General features: G+C 56.7%; 6 protein-coding genes across 6 annotated transcripts; 4 read left to right on the plus strand and 2 right to left on the minus strand.

The window, feature by feature from the left end:
- Positions 1 to 139: 139 nt before the first annotated feature.
- FA10DRAFT_277452 (hypothetical protein) lies at positions 140 to 1,260 on the minus strand. Its single transcript, XM_025523387.1, has 3 exons — positions 827 to 1,260; positions 472 to 773; positions 140 to 384 (listed from the first exon to the last, which is right to left on the minus strand). The coding sequence occupies exons 1-3, from the start codon at positions 1,228 to 1,230 to the stop codon at positions 176 to 178; spliced, it is 915 nt and encodes a 304-aa protein (XP_025380905.1). The 5' UTR covers positions 1,231 to 1,260; the 3' UTR covers positions 140 to 175.
- Positions 1,139 to 4,212, plus strand: FA10DRAFT_29031 (hypothetical protein). Its single transcript, XM_025524342.1, has 2 exons — positions 1,139 to 1,281; positions 1,377 to 4,212. Exon 2 carries the CDS (start codon positions 1,431 to 1,433, stop codon positions 4,044 to 4,046), a length of 2,616 nt encoding a protein of 871 aa, XP_025380906.1. The 5' UTR covers positions 1,139 to 1,281; positions 1,377 to 1,430; the 3' UTR covers positions 4,047 to 4,212.
- FA10DRAFT_264321 (hypothetical protein) lies at positions 4,031 to 8,915 on the minus strand. Its single transcript, XM_025520602.1, has 4 exons — positions 7,938 to 8,915; positions 5,597 to 7,875; positions 4,383 to 5,531; positions 4,031 to 4,319 (listed from the first exon to the last, which is right to left on the minus strand). Exons 1-4 carry the CDS (start codon positions 8,847 to 8,849, stop codon positions 4,127 to 4,129), a joined length of 4,533 nt encoding a protein of 1,510 aa, XP_025380907.1. The 5' UTR covers positions 8,850 to 8,915; the 3' UTR covers positions 4,031 to 4,126.
- Positions 8,916 to 9,065: 150 nt separating this feature from the next.
- On the plus strand, positions 9,066 to 12,029 carry FA10DRAFT_283338 (hypothetical protein; the record flags this gene model as incomplete). The annotated part of the gene is made up of 3 exons (XM_025523832.1): positions 9,066 to 9,254; positions 9,326 to 10,019; positions 10,084 to 12,029. The coding sequence occupies 3 exons, from the start codon at positions 9,066 to 9,068 to the stop codon at positions 12,027 to 12,029; spliced, it is 2,829 nt and encodes a 942-aa protein (XP_025380908.1).
- Positions 12,030 to 12,453: 424 nt separating this feature from the next.
- FA10DRAFT_283339 (hypothetical protein) lies at positions 12,454 to 15,797 on the plus strand (the record flags this gene model as incomplete). Its single annotated transcript, XM_025523833.1, has 4 exons — positions 12,454 to 12,735; positions 12,816 to 12,838; positions 12,912 to 13,338; positions 13,416 to 15,797. The coding sequence occupies 4 exons, from the start codon at positions 12,454 to 12,456 to the stop codon at positions 15,795 to 15,797; spliced, it is 3,114 nt and encodes a 1,037-aa protein (XP_025380909.1).
- A 566-nt stretch (positions 15,798 to 16,363) lies between these two features.
- Positions 16,364 to 22,054, plus strand: FA10DRAFT_277456 (cysteine proteinase; the record flags this gene model as incomplete). Its single annotated transcript, XM_025523388.1, has 3 exons — positions 16,364 to 16,547; positions 16,592 to 17,543; positions 17,604 to 22,054. 3 exons carry the CDS (start codon positions 16,364 to 16,366, stop codon positions 21,601 to 21,603), a joined length of 5,136 nt encoding a protein of 1,711 aa, XP_025380910.1. The 3' UTR covers positions 21,604 to 22,054.
- Between the last annotated feature and the right edge of the window lie 1,880 nt (positions 22,055 to 23,934).

Genomic DNA, 23,934 nt, shown 5'->3' on the forward strand with positions numbered 1-23,934 from the left:
CCCCCCCCCCCTTTCAAACTTCTTTTCGTTAATTCATCTACAGAGCAACAAGAAAAGAGACAACACCTGTAATATACACATATACTACTGCTTCGGCCACATTCTCCTCGAATTGTACAGAAAGCCAGACTCTTCTGATGTGCCTAGGCTGATGAATTGATGAGGATATACTATGCTACAGGTCAATGGTTCGCCTCTGTTTGTACTTCTTCGTTGCTCTTGTCTGCACATTGTTCGTAAGCTGATTGCCAAAGAGCGGTACTTGCAATGTATCGGCGCCCGAGGGCGAAGCAGATGGTGTGGAAGAGCGCTTTCGCAGCGCCTCAACGAGTGTGTCTGGTAGCTTCACTTGGAGTATGAAGATGGACCCTTGCTTAGGGATGGCTGGAAAAGTCGCCCATGAGCAGTTGCCAATGAGCACTCACTCTCTTGGCGGCGGGGAAAGAGCGAGACACATCATATTGAACTCACTCTTTATTTGATTCTTGCGATTGACAATCACGAATGTCCCTTCAGTCTCTTGGACTGTGAGACCTTCGAGCCCGACCAAGGCGGGATTTGAGGCGCGGGAAACGACAATGGGCGCGCCGCACAGGTCTGCTTTCGTCAGCGTGGCCTGTACAGCTGAGACCTGATGCGGTTGCATGAAGATGCTTTGGTCATCCGAGAGCGAGAAGAGCTGGACGTTGGGGGAGCCATCAAGCTCGATGAGGTGTAGGAGGCGGTGCATGTAGGACAGCCAGAGCTGATGAATAGGTAAAAAGGATTCGTAGCTGCTTGGCAAGTAAGTAATGGAACATGTGGGTGTCCACATCAAGACACTTACCTGGTATGCTGGTCGACCTTGCCTTCAAGGCCCATTTGCTTCCGTTTCCTCCTGCTCAAGGGCTTACCGTCGTCTTCGTCGCGCTCCCCCTCTCTGTCCGCTATCTTCGAGGTAGTGGGCTCGTTACTGTTGACCTTCCCTGCGTCGCGGGAGTCTGTGAATCTCTGATGCGTGTTGCGTGTCTCCATCTGCCTAGCACGCTTGACCAAGCGTTGGTCTCTCCGTCTTGTCTTTCGATCTGCATTACTTCCCTCGGCAGGCTTCGGACGCGCTCGATCCGGATTGCTCAGCTGAACCCACTTGCCCTTGAAGCGGCTCTCATAATGTCCTTCACCCCCACGTTCCGGGCCCAATATTGAAGTGAGAAGTGTCTTGCCAAAAGGCTCGTCCCTTTTGCGTTCCATCTCTCGGTTCCCCGGCGCAGCGAACGGTGTTGAACGATCAGGAAAGCGAAGGTGAGGGCTCCCAAAAATTGTTGTCCGACTCCCGGCACTGGACCAACACGTGAAGCGGAATTCGTCTCAAGTCTTTCCGCGACTCCTCCTTCCAGCTCCTTGACTTTGCCATCCACTTCGACAAAGCGAAGCAGCATAGACGGACGACGATGGTGCGCGTCGTTGTCAAGGGAGGCGTGTGGAAGAACACCGAAGATGAGATCCTTAAGGCGGCCATCAGCAAATATGGCAAGAACCAGTGGGCGCGCATTTCTTCGTTGCTCGTACGCAAGACGCCCAAACAGTGTAAAGCGAGATGGTACGAATGGTTGGATCCAAGCATCAAGAAGACGGAGTGGTCAAAAGAGGAAGACGAGAAGCTGCTCCACTTGGCGAAGCTCATGCCAACGCAATGGAGAACGATTGCGCCAATCGTAGGTCGAACAGCAACGCAGTGCCTCGAGCGGTATCAGAAGCTGCTGGATGAGGCCGAGGCAAGGGAGAACGAAGAGGCCGGGCCATCGTCGTTGGGCTTGACAGGTCCGGACGGCGGCGAAAGCGCCCCAAGCGCCGAAGATGTACGTAAGCTTAGGCCAGGCGAGATCGACCCGGATCCTGAGACGAAGCCTGCGAGGCCTGATCCTGTCGATATGGATGAGGACGAGAAGGAGATGCTGAGCGAGGCAAGGGCTAGACTGGCTAACACACAAGGCAAAAAAGCCAAGCGAAAGGCCCGTGAACGCGCGCTGGAAGAGGCAAGGCGGCTAGCCATGCTTCAGAAGAGGAGAGAGCTCAAGGCGGCCGGTATCTTCACCAAGCCAAAGCCAAAGAAGAAGGGTATGGACTACAATGCAGACATTCCTTTCGAAAAGGCTCCGATGGCTGGCTTTTACGATACCTCGGAGGAGGCGTCTCGATCGACAAAGGCGCCAGTTGGTCAAACATTGCGTCAGCTCGATGGAAAGCGGCCCCACGACGAGGAAGAGAAGAGGAGAAAACAACAAGAGCAGAAGAAGGAATCACAGAGCAAAAATGGCAAAGATCCTTTTGCAGGCGCGCGAGACGAGCAGCTGAGAAAGCTCCGCGAGGCTGAGCAGATCAGTAAGCGAAGGAAACTTAATCTTCCCGAGGCACAAGTGGGCGAGAGAGAGCTCGAGGACATCGTGAAGCTGGGTCAAGCCGGCGAAACGACCAGGAAGATGGTCGAAGACGGCGGCAACGAGGCAAGCCAAGGCTTGCTAGGAGACGACTACTCAGCTCTGGATCGGGCCAAGCACGCAAGAACGCCCAGGACTGCTCCTCAAGAGGACACGGTGATGCGTGAGGCGCGTAATCTCCGCAACATGCAGGCCCAGCAGACGCCGTTGCTGGGCGATGCCAATGCCACCTTGCTCGAAGGTACGGGCAGCACGACAGCTCTGCCTTCGTCAAGGGGTCCTTCTCAGACGCCCAATCCACTCTTGACCCCTGCTCATGGTCCGCACGGAGAAGATCCAGGAGCAACTCCATTGGCCAGTGTGCGGGGCCGAGGCCCATCCGACACGCCGCGCACCGAGATGGGCGGTCCTTCTGCCACACCCATGCGCACACCGCTTCGAGACAATCTGGGTCTCAACGCTTCCGACGATGGCTATTCGGCCATGGGCGATGCTACACCGCGCGATGCAAAGCGAGCCGAACTGATGGCCAAGCGACAGCTCCAGATGGGCCTACGTGGTCTACCCGCTCCCAAAAACGACTTTGACATTGTCCTCGACGGTGAAGACCAAGATGACCAGCCGCCATCGGCCCCGCAGCTTTCTGAGGAGGACGCAGCCGAGCGCGACGCTAGACTTGCCAAGCTCGAGGAGGAAAGAAGACAGAAGGAGCTTGCCCGAAGGACACAGGTCGTCAAGCTGGGCTTGCCACGACCCGTGCTTGCCGTCAATGTCCCGTCGCTTCTCGCTCAGCTCGACGAGAGCACTTCCGGTACGCAAGATCCTGCGGTCAAGCTCATTCGAGAGGAGATGGTGAAGCTCATGCACTACGACGCAATTGTCCACCCTCTGGCCGGGAGCAACGTAATGGGTGGCTCTCAGACCAACATCTTGGGAAAGGCGATCCCGGATGAAAAGCTTGATGCTGCAAAGGAAGCTATCAGGGTGGAGATGGGCACAGCGCTCGGTTTCCCCGGTGCAAATGCTGAGGCGCTAAAGAGGTTGGTCAAGAGCCACCTCTCTGAAGACGACGACGACGACGAAAAGGGCGACGGTGCCAAGGAGCTCGAGAGCCTCGAACAAGTGTTGAGAACGTCGCGGGATGCTCTGGCGTGGGACGCGAGCTCAAAGACTTGGAAGGATGCCGAACAGATGAGCGCGAAGGAGATCGTCCAAGGAAAAGCAGCCCAGCTAGAACATGTCAAGTCGCTCTTGACTAGTCAGGCCCAGATTTGTGCAAAGGACGAGAAGCGCCTCGCAAAGATCCTTGGAGGCTATCAGGCCAGAGGGAAAGCACTCGGCGATCAGATTCGTGAGCTCTTTACGAAGCTAGAAAGCGGCGCTATCGAGCTGCAGACATTCGAGAGGCTTGAGCAGGGCGAGGAGGTTGGCGCCGAGAAGAGAATGGGCAGGTTGGGCGAAGAGGTCGGTCACCTCGAACGAATGCAGAGAATGGCGCAGGGAACATTCAAGGAGCTTGACGAGAGGAGGCGGCTCCTCAGGGACCAAGTAGCGCAGCTCGAGCAGGAAGTGGCGATGCGTCACGCGGAACGCATCAATGATGCTGCCTTGGCCATGGAAGAGGATTAATGAGATGACAATTCTCTCTATTTGTTAAAAGAATGAAATGCTACTTTTAAAATGGAATGAGAGGGAGCAGGAGATGGACCTTACAAAGCCGAGGTCATGGTGAGCTGCTTCGCGTGAACGCCTAGGACTGGAGGCCCTTTTGCAAAGAGGCTCTCGAGCTGGTCGAGGTATCGTTGGCTTCGGCCCTCGTCAGAGGAAGTCCCCGGCTCCGGAGCAGGAAGGGCAGTCAGTACGACTGTCGTCGTGGCGCCCGAATTGATACGAATTAATTCGCTGTTTCAAGAATCAGAGGGTTGGCAACATTGGACACAAGCAAAAGATTGGAAAGAGACTCACTTGAGGATCAGATATTGGGCCTTGTTCGGCAATGAATTGAAATGGACTTGCGTGGAAACGTCAACTGTGTCGAATCGAGGCAGAGACGCATCGCCGCTTTTGCTTTCCCTTTCCTGCCGGTCGAGCTCAGCACGAGCACGTAGACGATCTGAGGCTTTGAGTGTACCATCGTCGTCCTCGGCAGCTGACGAATACGACGAGCTATGCCCTCCCACACTGTCCGTCAAGGAAGAATCGTTCCTTCGCTTCCCTTCTCCTCGAGATCGATTTTCGCCAAAATCTTCTTCTCTGATCGGATGCTGAGTAGACCTCGGTGTGGACCCAAATGAGCCATACGACGCGCCTGCCTCCGCAAAAGCTGTGTTTGAAGACCTCTGGCCAACCGAATATGTACGCTGTCTTCGAGGGAGCAGCCGCTGATTCATCTTGCTCCGACGTTGGGTGCTTTTAGCACCACCGTACGTCCTTGTCCGCCGCAGGCCATTACCCATCGCGCTGTTGCTACTTCCTGCAGATCCGACCCAGTCAATATCGTCAAGGTTGAGGCTGGCAAGCTCGTCGCTCAGATCCGAGTCGTCGTCGCTATCCGAGCCACCCTCTTCCGACTCGTCTGTTTCGATGTCTGAGTAAGACGGAGCAGCACCGTCATCGAGAGGTTCAGCAGATCCCTCTTCAAGAGCGCCAGTAGTGCTTCTTGTTCTTCTTCTGCCACCGGTGCTTCCTGCGGCGCGCGATCTGGAATTCATCTTCTTGGCACGAGGATGCGCCAGCCCAATCTGCATGTTCCTCCTGAAAAATTCGAGGTGCTCAGCCGGCAAGCTGACGCCCAGCATTTTCTGCTCTCTCTTGCTCTGCTTGCGGCCAGCTGCCGATGACGAAGGCGACGCATTGTCGGGAAATGGCACTGCTGAAGCTCGTTTCTTGGCCGCAGCAGCGGCCGCATCTTTGTTTCGCCGTTCGTCTTCCTTTCGAAGTTGCTTCAGAGCTTCCCACCACGGATCGCCCCCCAGTGCAGCTTCGATCGAGGCCGGTGCCGGTGTCCGCCCGTGCACAATTGCCTGGTAGGACTTGATCGTGCCAGATGAGAGGAAAAAGACCCGGAGGGTGGCCGGCACACGGAGGTTGTCGAGGAGCGACCGCACCCGTCGTCTTTGCACGTAAAATGGATCAGGCTCCGGTTCACTGAATGATGGACCAGGGGCGCTAGCACTCACCTCTCATCTTCGACATCGGACTCGTACTCGACAAAAACGGACACGCGAAGCTTGTGTTTTTTCCAGCTGCCAGTCAAGCTGAGAATGGTGCCCAACTGCAGAATCATCGTGTACGAGTCCCAAGCGTGCGTCGGATCTGCATCTGGGCTTTGGATCTGAATGGGCCAGAGATCAATGTATTTCTTCTCTTCCGGCTTCTCCTCCTTTTGACCTCCTGCCCACCAGTTCCAGTCCCATTGTCGTAGAGGGGAAGATGGACTGCTGAGCTGCATCGAATCGAAGCCGTATGCGACGGCCAAGGCCTTCTGGAGCGCAAGCGTGTCCTCCATGATGCCGACATATGTGCTCGCCGTGATTGGCGTTTCGCGCCTTGCTACGTCTGTCGGCAGGATACGAGCATTGTTCGAAAGAAGCGAGCGATCGCCCATGTGATCCTGTACGCCGCGAATGGTGATGTCGCTCTCGGTGCTACTTCCTGCTTTGGAGGCAGTGGGTGAGGCAGCGTTTGGCGATGCGGCACCACTGGATTGACCAGAGGGAGCGGCGAGGCGAGCGACGTTCCGGATCGTAGAAGGGAATCCGAGACAGACTATGTTGGGCCGCATACCGCCTAGACCACAGGACAAGATGAGGTTCCGAGCACCCTCGCGCTCGTCGGGAGCGATGATGACGTCGACAAAGGATTTGATGCCCGAGACATCGACAAGCTTGAGCCAAGCAATTTGCTGTTTCCTCAGCTCGCCCAGGCACTCTCCGAACTCGCCCTTTAGAACGTGGCCCAAGACATAAAGAGCGCCTTTTTTGAGGCTGTTGCAGAAGATGATGAGGTTCCACTCCGTGCGCGGGTTGTTCGCCAAGAGGAGAATCTGAGGTCGCCAGTGCGTCACGCGACCCTTTCGCTCATCGAGGCGCAGGAGGTACTTGCGGACGATGTAGTAGTGGATATTGCGTGTCGTATCTCCCCATGGCTTTGGCGGGCAGAAGATGGAGATGGCAGTGAAGAGGAAGATGGCCAGGACAATGCATGCGGCCGCCCAGAAGGGATCGGTAAAAAACATGGCACCAAAACTGGCCAAAGTGCCTCCGCCAGCGGTCCAAATGTTCCAGTAGCGAAACGAAGGGCGAAAAGAGGGAGCGCCGCCGGCTTTCAGGGCCATGGTCGCAAAGGAGAGAGTGCCAAAGGTGAGGAGTGACGTCATCGTGACCAACTGTGCAATCAGGTTGACACTGTCGACGAATAAGACCGCCTGGCAAAATACCCAGGTGGCTACGACCGCGTAGGTGGGCGTGTCACTGACCTCGGTGCCCTGAGCAAAGATGTCGAGGACAGGGAGCAAGTTGTCTCGGGCGATGGCCTGGAGCACCTTGCCACATGCCATGACGCCCATCAGCGCCGAAAATGTCGTCGAAGCTAGGACGCCGAACGTGATGACCTGTGGGCTCAGGGCCACGTCCGAAACGATGCCTACGTCGAGGTAGAAGGACTCGCGAGCTATGGTGCCGGCAAAGACGACAAACGACATGACGTACACTCCATAAGTGAAGATTAGCGACCAATTGGTGCCCTTCGGGATGCTCTTCGACGGCTTTCGTAGGTCACCAGACATACTCGCCCCAGCGAGAATGCCCGTGACCGCAGGGAAGAGAACGCCAAAGACCGTTTGCCAGTTCTCCTTGAGAGGGCCTGTACTGCTACCTGCAGCGCCGCTTGTGAAGTGGGGCAAGAGGTTCTCCCGAAGCGTCTCGAGGCTCCAACCTGTATAAAAGGCGCCTCTGTCCTCGTCGATGAAGGGCGAGACAAAAACAGACGAAAGGGGAATGCTGATAATGGCGACACCCAGGACGACGGCGAGTGCTAGAGTGGCTCGCGCAAAGAGACGAGATCCGACGAGGCAGACCAGAGTCGAGACGAGAAGACAAACGCTTCCGTAGCTGAAATTCCACCAAGGCCCTTCCGGAAGAAAGCCATCAGGCCCTCGTGACATGCCGAAGGCGTCGGTGAGGCTCTCGACGAAACCGAGGACATTCATGGCAGCATTGAGTGCTTGTCCAGCGAAGAAGACGAGTCCAATGGAGCCGCCGAATTCGGGTCCAAGGGACCGCGATATGAGGTAGTAGGCGCCGCCCCCTCGCACTTGTCCATTCGTGGAGATGGCCGAGACGGACATCACTGTGAGTGTATCGACGGCATACGAGAGGGTGAGGAGGAGGAGCGCGCCCACCAGACCGACCTGACCGAGGATGAAACCAAAACGCAGGAAGAGAATGATGCCGAGGATCTGCGACAAGGGCTGCTTAGGCACAATGCTGGAGTAATGATCCTGTAGCACAGCTGACTTACATTGAGGCTGACTGGCATAAAGACGCCATCCCAGGTGCCCAGCTTCCGAGGCGGCATCTCGGCCTGGCTGATCATGCCTGCGCTTCGAAGTCTGCTCTGTGCATGAGGGGACAGGACATGATGTTGCCGGCCGTGTTCGCCATCTTGCGGGAGCAAATGATGATGAGGATGGTGATGGTTGTGATGGTGATGATGGTGATGCTGTTGATTATACCTTGATCTCATATCGGGGACGTTGCTGTTGCTTCGCGCCAAGTTTCTCTTAGCGTCCGATGGTATTGTTGTAGCCTCGTTCTTGTCAAAAGTCACTTCCTTGTGTTGATACTGGGCTGAACGATGCATCGCTGGCTGCGCATTTGCCTGGAGATGCGACGATGAATCCTCGGCGCTGTTTCGCCGCGTTCGATTTCCGCTGGTCGGGGAGGTGGCGCCTGACCGGGGACCTGATGGAGTCCCTCTTCCTACTTCCGAGGCCAAAGATGTTTGCGCCGGGCCTTCATCGGGATCACTCAGTTTCCTCTCTCTTCTTGGCTTCGAAGAAGGTGCGGGCACGGCCGCTGAGACGGACCGTTGCTTCTTCCCGTCTTTGTCGCCTCCAAAGGGCGAGGATGCCCGCGAAGAGGTATCTTGTTCGTATGTAGTCGTCGGTCTGCTCAAGTCCGGCCTCCTGCGTGAGGCCAAAGCAGGGCTCAAAACGTGCGCGGTATCACCAACCGCTGCGGTCGCCGTAGACCCGGGCGCTTGGCCCTCATCGGCGACGTTATTCCCCTCATCGTGCGATCGGAATTCTTGGTGGAGGCTCCTTTCCAGCTCCTCTTCGTCCTGTGCGCTGCCTTCCACAGGCTGGCGCTGGAGCAGCTGATGGTGCAAGTCGTCGAAGTTTGCGCCGCTCGTCGACACAAAGTGCGACATGGCTGGCGCGCTGGCTTGCTGCCCTCTGTGTCTTTGCGACGCGGTGCTGGAAAGGCTGGAAACCCGCCCACATTGAAAAAGGAGAGGGTGGGAGTAAGAGCCAAGGCCGTGCGAGACTGGACAACACACGTGGAGGCAAACCTTCCTTCTTTTGCACTTCCGGCCTGTGCTTCCTAGTCCACCTCCTCGCTCCCAGCACGCACAGCGGCGACGACAATGGCGGACCTTGTCGAGAGGGCCAGAACATGGCTTGCAAGAGATCCCGACGAGACGACGCGCAGCCAGTTGTCCAAGTACATAGAAGCGGGCGACCAAGAGGCGCTCGCGCAGGCCTTCAATGACCGGCTCTCGTTCGGAACGGCTGGCCTTCGAGGCCTCATGGGAGTTGGGCCGAACAACATGAATGTGGGTGGTGTGTCTCTGCGAGAAGTAGCTAGAAGAGAAGAGGTCTGACACCTGGCCCCTAAATCACGCAGCGCTTGGTCATTCGCGAGACAACAGCAGGCTTGGCCAGCTTCTTAAGAGAAGCAAAGCTTGACGATGGGCCAAGACAACGGGTCGTCATTGCTTACGATGGCCGACACGGATCAAAGGGGTTTGCCAGCGACGCTGCAGGTGTGCTTGCTGCCCTTGACGTTGATGTCCTCCTTTTCGATACCACGGCACCCACGCCCTTGTGCGGTTTTGCTGTCAAGAAGCTAGGAACCGCCGCTGGAATCGTCGTCACGGCTTCCCACAACCCACCTGCATACAACGGCTACAAGGTCTACCGAAGAGGCGGGACACAAATTAACGACCCTGTGGATGGCCAGATTGCAGCAAAAATTGCAGAGGTCGCAGCCCAGAAAGAAGCGCCCGCGTGCCTCTCGCTTGAGGAGGCGAAGAAGCTAGGCAGACTCGTCTACCTTTCTCAGGAGATGTTTGACGACTACATCAACAGTGTCCTTGTCGGTGTTTCTCCCTTCAAGGTTATATCTGGTGATGCTGGTGCAAGCAGCCGACCTGACAATGCAGTCGAACGGGCCAAGTTTGGCATCGCATACACTCCTCTGCATGGAGTAGGAGCGCCCATCGCAGAAGCCCTGTTCGCAAGGCGCGGTTTCACCAGCGTCTGGACTGTTGCAGAGCAGCGGGAGCCCGATGGTAACTTCCCCACTGTCGAATTCCCCAGTGAGTTGTGAGCTAGGAAGTCCTTCCCTATGCGACGACGCAGCGACGCTAACTCGAGGTACAGACCCAGAGGAGCCAGGAGCGACGGACCTTGTCATGAAGCTTGCCGATGCTCACGATGCGCAGATTGCCATTGCAAACGACCCGGATGCCGACCGGCTGTGTGCATGCGCCAGGGACAGCTCGGGTCAAATGCGGCAGCTGACTGGCGACCAGCTGGGCTCGCTCCTCGGCGATGCACTTCTCGAGCGGGCCGCATCGCAGGTTGACCCACGAAAGACGCTGGCCGTGCGGAGCACCATTGTCTCGTCGCGAATTCTGGCTCGGCTTGCTCAGAAAAGGGGCGAGCGAGTCCAGCACAGGGAGACGCTGACCGGCTTCAAGTGGCTGGGACCTGCAGCCGAGCGGGCGACGCAAAGAGGCGAACAATTCGTTTTTGGCTACGAGGAGGCCCTGGGGTACATGGCCTGCGACGTAGTGTATGACAAGGATGGCCTCTCCGGACTCGTCGCCATTGCGGAGCTGGCGTATGCCCTGTACAGGCAAGGCTTGACGCTGTGGGATCGCCTCGAGGAGATTCATCGCGCCGTCGGGCTGAGCGTCACGATGCAGCGAACCATCAAGCTCCAGCCAGGGACGTCAGGAAGCACGATCATGAAGCGCTTGCGAGCCGACAAGCCGCAAAAGGTGGGCTCATTCCCCCTGGCCCTTGTCGATGATCTCATCGAGAGGCCAACAAAAGCAGAAGCTGGTGAAGAGCACGTCCCTCGCAATGATGTCTTGCGATACTACGTTGGCACACCTGAAGGCCGCCACACGAAGGAGGACATTATGCTGTCAGCGCCACGGATCATCGTCAGACCTAGTGGGACAGAGCCAAAGGTGAAGATCTACTGCGAGATGCTCGGCACCGTTGGCGGTGACGAAGCTTACGACAAGGCCAGTGCTAGGGTGACCAAGGATCTCACGTCGATCGTCGATGCATTCCACCACTGGATGAGCGGCGAGACGCCACCGAAAGCGCCTTCAACTAGAGGCTCGCTCGTCCAACAAGTGTTTTCGGCCTTTCCCATCGTCAATTTTGCGCCGGCACAGCTGTCTCAGACATTCCCCAAGAAGCACACAACGGTCCTCTACGTTGCAGCTTCGCATCCAGGCCCGCGAAAGTGGGCGAGCAGCGATCCCAGTTGCCTGGCGTGGCAAATGCAGCTTCTCTTCCGTGGCGTCGACTTTGTATGCGAACATGTCGACGAGGACACTGAGCTGCTTGGGGGGCTTGGAAAACTGCCGTTCGTGGTGCTGGCCAACGGCAACCGTGTGGGCAAGGCCCAGCTAGGCAGGTGGGCAGACCATTTTGCGCCTCTACACCGCAATGGGCCCTCCGATGAGCAGCAGTTGCATTCGCCAGAGGTCGCACTATGGGAGAGTCTCATTGGTGGGCCAATCCTTGCTGGTGTCCTACTCGAAGTGCTCAGCCTTCCAAGACCACCAAGCAAGCCCCTTCCTACGTTTTCTGGTTTCGTTCGTTCCTCGTTGGACACCTCCCGTCGCAAGCGAATGCTTGCAGAGATCAGCGCCCTGCAACGACATCAAACGGGACCGACAAGCAGGGTACCAGGCTGGAAGACGACTTTAGAGGGTCTCATTGGATCAGGCCCCGCCTCAGTTTTTTCGACGGGCTCTGCGCCTGATGAGGACGAGGAAGACGAGGACACATGGTCGGGCGAAGCAGCTCTCCTCGACGAGAGAACGATCCGTCGCGACGCTGTTCAGGCCATCAGGGCGCTCTCTGGAGAGCTTCAAGACGAATGGAGAGATGTCGAGGAAGCTGATAGGTGGGTGGACGGGCAGGGGCGTTTGGACGCTTCGCTATTTGCCATCCTCCACACGATTTTGTCCCTGCCCATTGACTCGGTCTCGGAGCTGCGGACTGCAGTTCTCGAGGAGCCTGTGCTCACCAGCTGGACGAGGAGAATCTGGTCCAAATATGTAAAGGCAAGAGGTGGCTAGCCAATCTGTATGCTCCGCGAGAGAGAGAGCTCGTAGCAACAATGACATTCTCAAGCGCACCATCGGAGCCTCGGAGTTTAGCACGTGTCTAGCCGTCGCATGATGGATCGAAAGCTGGCTTTCCTCTGGTAAAGGCTCACTTCGTATCTCTGCTTTCTTCCATTCGACGACGAAGGCCCGGCGCAGCTATCGTCGGGCTCCGATTGTGCCCTTTTCTTCCGCATCAGGGAAGGCAATCGCTGTCCCAAGCCGGCTGAATCGGACCTTTACTTTTTGACAACCGCCTTCCCCCCCTTTTCCCCTCTTCGTCCGAATACCGCCGACCGCCGAAGGAGTAGGGCTATAGCGTAGAAGAGGCATTTAATTATTTTTTTCGACAAGCTACTCTTGCATCCACCCGCCGGAATCTTGACTCATTGACATCATGTCGTCTCACGGCGGCGGCGGTGGCGACGGCGGCGGGCCGTCCTGCACCCGATATCCAGCCTCGGCCACGGCTGTCATGGTTGGTGCGCGGCTTCCTGATGCAGACTTTCCAGTCAGCTGCGGCAGCAGAGGTGGCAACGCAGCGAGCGGGTCCTCGGACTCCGTCGCGGGAGGCGGCAGCACAGGCCTCGTTTCTAATCCGGCCAGCGTGATTGGCGACGACGAAGACGACGACGTAAAGGAAAGCGGCCGTGGCTCCTTGTCATCAAAGAGGCAACGAGTTCATTTTTCGTAGGTGTCCACTCTTCCCGCTTGTGCTGCTGCTGACTCTTTAACTCCGACGGTCGTTCAGCTGCACAGAGTGTCACCGGAGAAAGCAAAAAGTGAGCCTGTTCACCGCCTAGCCATCGATTTGTCCCCTCCCCCTCCCTCTTTTCCTCTTCCCTTCTCTAACAGCGTGAGCTCCTTGTCGTCGCAGTGCAATCGCCAGACGCCGTGCCAGCACTGCATTGCTCGCAAGATTCCTGAGCGATGCAAGACGTTCCAGCCGGGCGAGGACCCAAACGACCTCGGCGCGCGCGTCTCGCGCCTCGAGAGAATGATGCAGGACAACTTTGGCAAAATCTTTTGCATGCTTAGACCCGTTGCCGGTGCAGGCATCCAGGAAAGGGAGAGTTTGAGGCAGCCCCAGCCGCCGGCGCAGCAGGACTGTCACGCTTCGAGTAAGAGCTACCTGGACAGCGGGCATGCCCATTGCAGTGCGCAGGCGAGGGAGGCACTTGACAAGGGCGAAGAGGTCACGGATCGCGAGCGCTTCTACCCCGACCAGTTTACGACACCGGCACCTGCCTCGTCGATGAAGATTGACAGTCTTTTGGACTCGGTGAGGCCCAATAATTTCCCCCGAAGGTGACACTCAGGCGGCTGAACGCTACTGCTTGCGTCTTGGCCTCAATACAGATCTCTGGCACAAATCAGGCTGTGTTCACCGACCCTGTGCGTTCGATACAGAGCGGCACCGATCTCGACGCCGTCATGTTTGAATATGGCGCTTCGGAGAGCACGTCGCAGCCTCTCCTGTCAGCACTACCGCCCAGAGAGCTGGCTGACGTCCTCTTTGAGCATTTTGTCAACGACATCATCTGGCTCAGACAACCGATCCCGCCACGAACCCTCAAGGTCAAATATGACGCTCTGTGGGACAGTGGCCCGACGTTGACGGCCAGCAACATTAACATTTATGCCGTCATGATGATCGTTATGGCCATGTCGATGCTCTCCGTCGAACGCCCTGGTATGGTCCCCGACGATCCGAGGGCCATTCGACTCACGGCCCGTAGGCTTCACTACGCCGGCATGCGCGCTCTCTTGGTCAGCACGATGCTGGGAAGGGAGGACCTGGATCAAGTGATGGCCTTTGCCCTCTCTGGCCGTTTCCTCGTTCTCGACCGTCGCATCATCGAGGCGTGGACATGCGTGGCAAATGCAGTAAAGGCCGGCCACAGCATCGGCCTGCACCGCGACGGCAGCAAGCTCCACCTCCCTCCTGCCGAAGCAGAGGAGAGGCGAAGGGTCTGGTCCTCTCTTTACTTTTCAGAGAGGATGCTCTGCATGAATCTCACCCGCCCAACGGCCATCGATGAGTCGGTTTGTGATGTCGAGGCGCCTTCGGAAAACGACAGCGACGTTCTGCTACCCGATGCAATGAGGGCCTCCACGCCGCCGCAGCTGCCTCCTGGCGTCGACCGACCCACACTCATGACCTACAGCAAGCACCGCCATCGCCTGGCCCTCATCATGAGCCGAATCGTCTCTGCATATCAAGCTCTTGATCGACCGGCTCATTATACCGACATCACCTCGATCGATCGCGAGCTCCTCGATTTTTATGAGTCGCTTCCTTCTTACCTGCAAGCCCGCATTACTAGGGATGGCAAGGTAGAAAAGGACTCATCGCTAGATGCCGCATTTCCTTATATTCCCGTACATCGCTACTTGCTGGGCACCGAGGTGTGCTTTGTCCGCTGCGGGCTCCATCGGCCCTATCTCCTGCGCTCTTCGGGCAAGCAAGGCGAGAGGTACATGTACAGCCGCAAGGCTTGCGTCGAGGCGGCCCACCATGACATTCTACTTCGACAGGATTTCATCATGGACCTCCGGGCCAAGTTTGGTGAAGGATGCGTGCCCCTAGCATACTCTGTTCACATCGGCACGGCCAAGTGGTTCAACTCGCTTCTCATCTGCAGCATCTACGTCCTCATGGACCCGCACGCAGACGACGCGCCCACCATGCAGGGCCATCTGGAGCGTTTCCTCACTTTCTTCGAAGAGAAGAAGAGGAAACTTGAGGCGCGCGACGAGATGAAGGAAAGGGAGAAGCAGATCATCAAACTCTTCCTGAATCGCATCGATGAGCTACGGAAGAAGGAGGCAGCCAAGAAAGGCAACAACAAGAGGGCACCGACGGAAGATCATGGCACGACGAGGAAGACCAAAAGAAAGTCGAGCGGCTTAAAGAATGAGACGAGTACCTCGTCGTCTACGGACGAGGAGGGAGATGCGCATGCCACGGCAGGCCTACTCCTCGGTCTTCAGCAGCAAAAAGTTGGCGGTTCTTCGCCTCCCCCTGCGTCTTCTCGCTCGTCCAACAAGACATCGCCCAACTCTGGTCTGCGCCAATCTTCCGGCGACTGGTCGCCCAAGAGCCTGCCTCCCTATCTGCAGGGCCAAGGCGTCAGCTCCGGAAGCTCTGTCCACAGTGCTTCTCCCGGCACGACTAACAGCAGCAGCGACGATGCTCAAGCCATCTTTGATGCGTGGTACACCGCCGAATTCATTGCTGGAGGATCTGTTCTCGACGCCGCTTTTGGACAGCATCCACCCTCTTTCTCGGGCAACCCTGGCAATTCTGCTGGCGGCGGTAGCGGTGCCGGCGGTTTCAAAGTCTCGCAGGCCATGCCCGCCAATGCCTTTGAGATGATGGATATTCCCAGCTCTAACTTGATCAACTCGACACCGGCTGCAATGTCTCCTGGCGCCTTTCCCGGGAACGTGTCATCATCTTCCTCGTCATTTCAGAGTCAAAAGGCTGCCGAAGGACCGGCTTTGTCAACAAATCCCTACACCCCTGCCTCGTCTACTTCCATGCCCGGCATGCCTTCGTGGCCCGAAGCGCTAGCTGCGTCATCTATCAGCGCCCCTGCGGGAGTGGCTTCTGCAACCCCAGGTGTGGTTGCTGCTGGTGCTGCTACTGCGGCTGGCGGTCAAGGAGCATCTGCCAATGACCCCGCAAGCTTCGATCCGAACTTCTGGCAGCACCTGATCAACAAGATATCGGGCTAAACTTCGTTGTACCTCTCTTCCTCTTTACCCCTTGCCATTATATTGTATCTTGATAGTACCATCATTTTCTTTCCTCCTTTGTTGTCAGATTGATTGTAATGGAAGCTTAATCTACCGGTAGGTCCTTGCTTGTGTTGATGATGGCCACGTACGCTGTTCGCTCCGACTGGACGCGCGGCCGTCCGGTCCTGTCACATTAGTGGCTTTTTTTTTCGCTCTTTCCGTTTGCTGCTGCAAGCTCAAATTTTTTGTCGTCGTCGCCCTGTTCCGTCTGCAAAAGCAACTCGACGGCACCTGCGCTTTTATTGCGCACCTCGTCGGAGAAACCCACGCCGAGGCCGCCCATCTCTACTCCCAGGCGTTGACAGTCCTCGCTCTTACCACAACCACATAGACACAACGCGATTGAAAGTATTCGTCTTCTCTCTGACAGGCTTCTCGCCAAAGTTGGCATCTCCGTTTCGCTGTCGCGTGGCTTCCCCAGCCTCTTTCTCCCCCGCCCCCCCTCTCCTTCCTCTCGGTCCGAGGACTGGGTGGCTCTGCGTCTTCCTCTTGACAGAGGTTAGATGCCCAATCCAGGCGACGGCGCAGAACACCGACCAGTAGACTCTCAGCAGCAGCAGCAGCTGTTGCTGCGCCAGCACCTGCACCAACAAAATCACCAGCGCGACGACGAAGACTCGCGCTCAGCCTCGTCGTCTCCTCTAGATCCTGACAGCGCTTCGTCATCGCTTGAGAGATCGCCTCGGCGTCGAACTGCCTCCTCTGTCTATCTGGATCTCGAGAGGGCTCAGTGGTGACGGAGCAGGAGCGCACACTGCCCGAACAGGTCGTACGCAGCTCGCCGCAGACGTCATCGTCGTCATACGCTCCTCCTCCGCTGTTCCCAAAGGAGAGCAGCAGTAGCAAGAGCGACAGCAGCAGCAGCGCTGGGCCCTCATTGCCGAACCGCGGGCACGGCTACTATCTTTCCACAGGCGAGAGGGGTGGCAGCGGGCTGTCTTTCTACAAACGCCAGAAGACTTCCTCGCCGCCGACTTCGATTGACGAAGGCGACGACACGCAAGACGGCGACGCAGAGGGAGCGAGCGACAAAGGATCTTCGGTGGTGGCTGGAGAGCAACAGGCTGCGTCACTAGCATCATCCCTGAGCAGAGCGAGCCCGAGCCATCGCCAGCGCCAGGTCCCCAACCACGGCAATAGCGGTACCACCACGCCGCTGCGCTTCTCCTTCGGGAGCACTTTTACAGTAGGGCAAGGTCACGCTTCAGGCTCGAGCCCAGACTCACCCATGACGACGACAGAGGACGACGCATCCCTGCCGTCGTATTCGGAAGCGATGGAACAGTCGGTCGAGCTGCGCCCGCACTCTCCAGCGCCACCTGCTTCCGATTTGGCTGATCCGGCACAACTCCTGTCGGCCGATGTGCCTCCGAGCGTCCAACAGGCACCGACACCTTCGGAGCAGCTGGCAAAAGTAAAGGCCTCGAAAGACTTGCCGCTCAAGGAGGGTGACGCTTGGGCCGTCCTCCAGAGATCCTGGCTCAAGCGCTGGTCGACAAAGTGTGCAACGCTGGACGAGGCAAAGGGCAAGGCCGATGTTGAGGTTGAGGAGCTCGAGGTGGGAGCCGTGGAGACGGCAGACCTGGCTGATGTGGCGCATCCCGGTGCTTTGAAGACGGGCATCGAAGAGGGCATCGATTTTGAAGTCGTTCCCAGCGAATTGTTTGAGCTCTTGACGAGGTGGTGAGTGGCGCCGAGTTAGAATTTGTAGCGAGCGAAGGGGAAGCTAAAGTAGAAAGCCAGGTATGGGCGGCGAGGACCATTGTTCGAGCGGAAAGTCGTCTCGATGCCAGCCTCGGATGCCTTGCGGATCGAGCTGTACCCGCCAGTCTTGGAGGTCTACCCGATCCTTGCGCCAGGCGCGTCCAGAGGAGCGAGCACAAGCTCCGGCGTCATCGTGACGAGCCTTTCGACGTTGAAGAGACTAGGCGACGTCAAGGCGGCCGTTCTGAAGCAAATGTCCGAAGCCGAAAGGAAGTCGCTCGGACCAAGCGAAATGCGCTTCTGGAGGCTCCCTGCCGATGCGGCCATCTCAAGCGATAGTCAGGGTAGGGCCGAGCCAAGCATCGGTCCATCTGTGCCGGCAGAGGCGCTGCAGGCACCGGGCGTGGAGCTCATCGCTGAGGACAAGGACACGTTGACCTTGGCCGAGCTGCAAATCGATCAGGCCGTTGAGAAACTCGCTCTTGAGGTCCGTCAGAAGGGCGCCGCCTGGACTTTCGACCAGGATGGCAAGCTGGTGGCGCCTGCTACCCAGTCGGTCAAGGGCATCTTTGCGCAGGACGGAGGCGACTATCTGTCCAAAATGCAAGCCAAGCAGGCCGAGTCTACCGACGTCTCTTCGCTCCCGATATCTCACCAGCGCGACGACGCCAGCCCAAGTGCGAGCAGCAGCAGCATCTTTGGATCGACCCTCGGCCGCGTCACGCGGTCCCAGACTGCAGCCGACCGAGGGACTGAGAAGCAGCATGGGACGACAGGCCTATACAACCTTGGCAATACATGCTTCATGAATGCAGCGCTGCAGTGCATGTCCAACACTCCCGAGCTCAAAGACTACTTTGTGACGGGCGTCTACAAGAGCGAGATCAATGCAGACAATCCCCTGGGCATGGGTGGCGCCATCGCAAAAGTATTTGGCGAGCTCCTCACCAAGCTCTGGAATAGTGGGGGTGGGGCGTGGCACCCTCGCGAGTTCAAGATGGTTCTCTCGCGATTCAGTCCGCAATTCATTGGCTATCAGCAGCAAGACACGCAGGAGCTTCTTGCCTTTCTCCTTGACGGGCTCCACGAGGACTTGAATCGCATCGTGAAGAAACCCTACATCGAAGCACCCGACTGGGAAGGCGGCGGCATGTTGGAGATGGTGAAGTTCGCCCGAAAGCAGTGGGAGATCTACAAGCTTCGCAACGATTCGGTCATTGTCGACCTGTTTCAAGGACAATACAAGAGCACGCTCGTGTGTCCCGAGTGTGGCAAGGTGTCGATCAAATTCGACCCATTCATGTACCTCACACTGCCGATCCCGAACCGCAAGGTGATTTCGCGCAAGTTGACCTTTATCCCCTGGGACCAGGGCAAACCCATCCGTGACGTCAAGTTGCGCGTCACTGGCGATTCGTCGATGGGCAAGATCAAGGAGAGACTGGCGCGATGGTTTGACACCGACCCCAAGCAGCTGCTCATCGTCGACTTTTTCAAGGGTTGCTTCTACAAAGTCTACAGCGACTACGACAGTATGTTTGAGGTCGCCGATTCGGACATTACCTTTGTCTACGAAGTGCCGACTGCGATCAGGTCGGTCGCACCCCCTCCTTCCCAATTCTCGTTCGGGAGGGGTGACGGCATCGAAGAGGCCGAGGGCAAGCACGAGTACAAACAGGCTGCAGCGTCCAATCTCGAAGAGTCGGTCGTCCTGCCCGTCTTCTCGGCCTCCGGACGCGTCAATGGCGGCGAACGACAGGGATACATGAGCAGAGCATCGAACGATTTCGTGGCTTTCGGTCTTCCCTTCTTCGTTAGCGTGCCAAAAGGACAGGCCAATGACCCAACGGCGATCCAAGAGGCTGTCTTGAGACGATACCAGGCCATTGTCAAGGACTGTAAAGAGAGCCAGGTGGTGTCAGAGTGTCTCGAGGGCTTGCGGGATATCAAGAGCGGCGCCTCGACTCCCGAGGACTGGGACATGCTCGATGACACGTCGGCCACCACGGCCAATGGAACAGCCGTCGTAGATGATGCGGCCCAGAACGATGTCGTGCTGCCGCTGGACTCACAGGATGAAGAGACCATTACAGAGATCTCAAATGATGGGCAGACGGTCAACATTATTCCTGGTCAGCAGAAGCAAGGACAAGAGCAAGAGCATGCTCTTGCGTCCCAGAATGGTGCAGCGGGCAAAAAGAGCAAGTCCAAGCCGCTCTTTTCGATTTTCTTCTCTATCAACCGCGATGACCGCGCACCAATCCCACTCAAAGCCCACCGTGGCGATGATAGTGGCGAGGAGCTGACGGCTCGGCTGCAGCGCATCGGTGGCGCCCCTCGTCCGCACGAGGCTGCCAAGAATGTCGACATCGACGCGGAGATGGGCTCGCCTGGAGAAGATTCGGCAGAGGAGCAGGCCAGCGTGGAGAAAGAGCTATCGTTGTCGTCGTCCACAAACCACACGTGGCCCCTTGTCTATCCGGGAGGAGCGCTGACATGTGTATGGTCACCCAACATCAAGAAACGCGTCTTTGACGATGACAGCAGCGAGTCGTTGCAGGCTTGGGATACACGAGAGGTCGAGCCTTTCCTCGACCCGGAGATCCAAGCGGCCATCGACGAGAAGCAGAAAGCAGGTGGCAAGAGGACTTCCAACTTGACAATCGAAGACTGCCTCGATGAGTTTACAAGAGAGGAGAAGCTCGGCGAGGAGGATCCGTGGTATTGTCCGCAGTGCAAGGACTTTAGGCAGGCAACTAAGAAGTTCGACTTATGGAAAGTGCCTGATATTCTCGTCGTCCACCTCAAGCGCTTCCGTGGCGGGCGTGTGTCGCGGGACAAGATTGATGCGAATGTCGATTTTCCCGTCAAAGAGCTCAATCTCGAAGATCGTGTCGAAGGTGCCAAAGCGGTCCGTGAGCTTGAAGCCAGCGGCGAATCGCTTGCTTCGTCAATGACGCTCTCAATCCAGGACGGCGACGAAGAAGACCCTTTGGCGGCGAGCATCACGTCCGACGCCAACGATGATGCCGTGGCATCGGATAAACCCATCTACGACCTTTATGCCGTCGACCACCACTATGGCGGCCTCGGTGGCGGACACTACACGGCTTCTGCCATGAACCCTGAGGACAATAAGTGGTACTACTTTGACGATTCCTCCGTGCGACCCATCTCAAACGTCGACGAAGTAAAAGGCCCTTCAGCGTACCTGCTCTTCTACCGTAGGCGTACCACAAGACCCATCGGAGGAAAGTCGCGGGAAAAAGTCGTGGATGCCGTTAGTCAGACGATGAAGGGTGGCAACGATGAGGCCTCCTCGTCTGCCGCAGCCCAGGGCTCGTCAGTCAACGGACCGTCGACCAGTGTTGCGGGGTTTGGACACATGGATGGGGGTGGTGGGGGTGGAGAAGAGGTTCATGAGGCCGAAGGCCTCAACTCTGAAAATGTAGGCGCCTCCTCGTCGGCAGCCACCTTCGCACCAACTTCGCCGCCCGGAGCGTGGGGCCCAGTGCCCTTTGATACCTATGCGGACTATATGCCGAACGAGGAAGCGAGCATGTTCACATCATCTTCTCCGACCGTGTTCCCGCGCACGGATGATGGCCCTACCCAAGACTGGGACCGACATTTCGAGCTGAACAATCGCCAATTTGGAGATGGCTTTGGAGGAAGAAGCTCGGTGGACAACGAAGACTCCTGGAGCGATGGGGCAGCGGAAGCAGGGAGCAGTGTTGGCGGGGCAAGCAGCGGCAGCACAGCGACGAGTGAGCTGTCCGCGCAGTCGCCCGAAGACTTTTCGGCAAGGAGAGCATTCGACGACGGCGAATCGCATGGGGACCTGGACGATGACGTCGTCGTCACCACTGATGCCGTCCATGTCGTAGGAGAAGAGGACCGTACGATGCATGCAGCTTCATCGCAGTCACCCTCATTGCCAACCGCCAAGCAGAGCGCTCCTGCCCCTGTTGTCCGGCTGCCTTCACATGTCCCGACGGCCAGTGCCCCTCTAGCGACGAGAACGACGACGTCACATTAGAAGCGCGACAGTCTGAATTTTAAAATTGCTCGGCCTCCCCTTCTTTTACCTCTTTGGCGTCATCGTCATCGTCATTACCATCATTGTTAGCTGGGCGAGCGGCCGGCCGATCACGTCGAGGGAAAGAGTAGAAACGTTTAGCAGCCACCCATATCATGACCTCTTTGTTTTGCAACCAACATAGTTCATTCGCACGCGACGAGCTTCTCAGCAAATGTCTTGCTTCAAGCCATCTGCAATTGCTGCAGCATTTGCAAGTCAAGGGCGAAAGCCACAGTCTGATATGCTCGACTTGGAGCCTTTATGTGTGGGTGGCTCCAGCACTACTAATCCATTTTGCACATGTATGCTTGCTCGTACTGCGAAGCCTAGCCATTGTTATTCTTCCGCTGCACGTCTCGGACCCGAAATTAGTGCAAGAGAATGATAGAAGAAAAAGTTCAAAAGGCATGTAAACCAGGGTAATGGATTCGGTGCCGAGGCATCTGCAGTTTCGCACTCTAGGCCAGCTTGTCTTCCCATTCCCCCTTCTCACAATACTACTACTATGATACCTTCCTGCATGCGAGCCCAGCCTGCCTGTCTGTCTGCCTGCTTCACGCTTCTTGCAGGGCTCTTTTTAGCATTGCACCTCGTGTCCGCCGCCCTTAACCTGCTTTGACATGCGAGACTATAGTAATAATCAAGCATCGTGCAAGGAGATCAATCGGCGATAGAGCTGTGGTACAGGGCAAGTTAGATCTCGTCCTGTATGTGGCCTGCTGGGAAAAGTCGTAACGCCAGTACGCCTCCCCGCTGAAGGTCGTCCGTCTGCCAGTATTGGTCCTGCTGCCGCTTCAATATCACTACTGCCACATTCACTTCTCTTTCATTGGTACAGTGATTCAAAGCACAGCCTACCACCTGCTCGAGCGGATCCGAGCTTTAATGTTGGCGAGAAAAAACCTGAAAAAGTGAGACACTCCCGCAGGGCTCGGCAGGTCAACAACAACAACACAAACGCGACCTCGGAAGAATTCAAAACGAGAAAACAAAAGGACAATTTCACGCACTACTAATCACCCCCTTTATTATTGTGCCTTCCTCGCTGGAACAAAAGCAAGCGCAATAGGGGATGGGATTGTACCCGTCAAAGGAGCCCGAAGAGGAGAGCAGATAGCTTCAAGCTACCGCAGAGCATCTCTTGTCTTTACTCGGCCTTCGTATCTTTTTTCCACATTGAAGCGCGAGACAGGAAAACTGCCAGATATGAAAGCAAGGGGATCGGACCCTAGGTGGTAGGTTTCGTTTCCTTGACGTTTGGCTCTCCCAAATTTCTTGGGAGTTTTTTCTCCTCCCAATTGCTTTTACGACAAGAATACTAGAACTACAACTACTGCCGCTGCTCTTCTCCTATCCTTTCACTTGCAGATCGATTGACTTTAAAAGCCCCACGCTACGATACAGTAGTACAGTACCAGGCTGTGCCTCGGCCTCCGGTTCAGAGGGTGTGAGACAGCAGACCCGTGATGCCAACCGACTCTTTGCACAAGAGCCAAGCTGTTTTAAGGGAAATGAAACCATTGGAGAATCTAGCAAGCAAAGACTAAATGAACCAGAGGATCGGTAAGGATGCAGAGGTGTCTCAGAAATACTTCCTCTTATCCTCTCCCCTTGTCTCTGTCCCCCTTACTGTTCGGGGCCCCCTTGTCGTGGCATAGTTCCTGGGTCTCAACCTCTTCAGCCTTTCGGGAGCCGTTGAGTAAGCAGGTGGTCGACCGTCCGAAAGGCGAAGAACGAGTCGTCAAGACGTGCCCGGTCCCGATACTTCACGTTTTACCGGAACAGTCGGCAACTGCCTTCCCTCTTGCTGTGCAGTGCTTTCCTCCCGGATCTCCTCGCCCTCCTCTTCACTCTTCTTCTTCTTCGCTCTAAGTCCGAGATCTCTTTTCTTCCTCTTTGCCTCTTCCCTCTTTCTTCCACTTTATGCATTCGGCGTCAAGGATTCGCCGAGGACGGTAGACACACGGGCGAAAGTGCCAACCCAATTTACGGCCGTCTGTTACAGACAAGAGAGAGGATCGACATTAATTCGATCCACCTCGCCCACTCAGCCTCGCCCCTTTGAACCGCTCCACGGAGAATCGATCTTCTCTCCACAGTTTCCACAGCGCCAGGGGAGCGTGTATAGTGGCTCGTCCATCCAAGACATTCGAAAAGGTCCACAAGGTCCAGAGCGATCGACAACGACAGGAAAAGGTCGAGAGAGAGGTTTTAGAGACACGGAACGGAGGTTGGGCCATAATTTATTTCAATTTTTTTATTCGCCTCCCTAGTTCGCTCCTCTATCCT

Source organism: Acaromyces ingoldii (genome assembly GCF_003144295.1).
Source record: "Acaromyces ingoldii strain MCA 4198 unplaced genomic scaffold FA10scaffold_1, whole genome shotgun sequence".
Classification (NCBI taxonomy): Eukaryota; Fungi; Basidiomycota; class Exobasidiomycetes; order Exobasidiales; family Cryptobasidiaceae; genus Acaromyces; species Acaromyces ingoldii.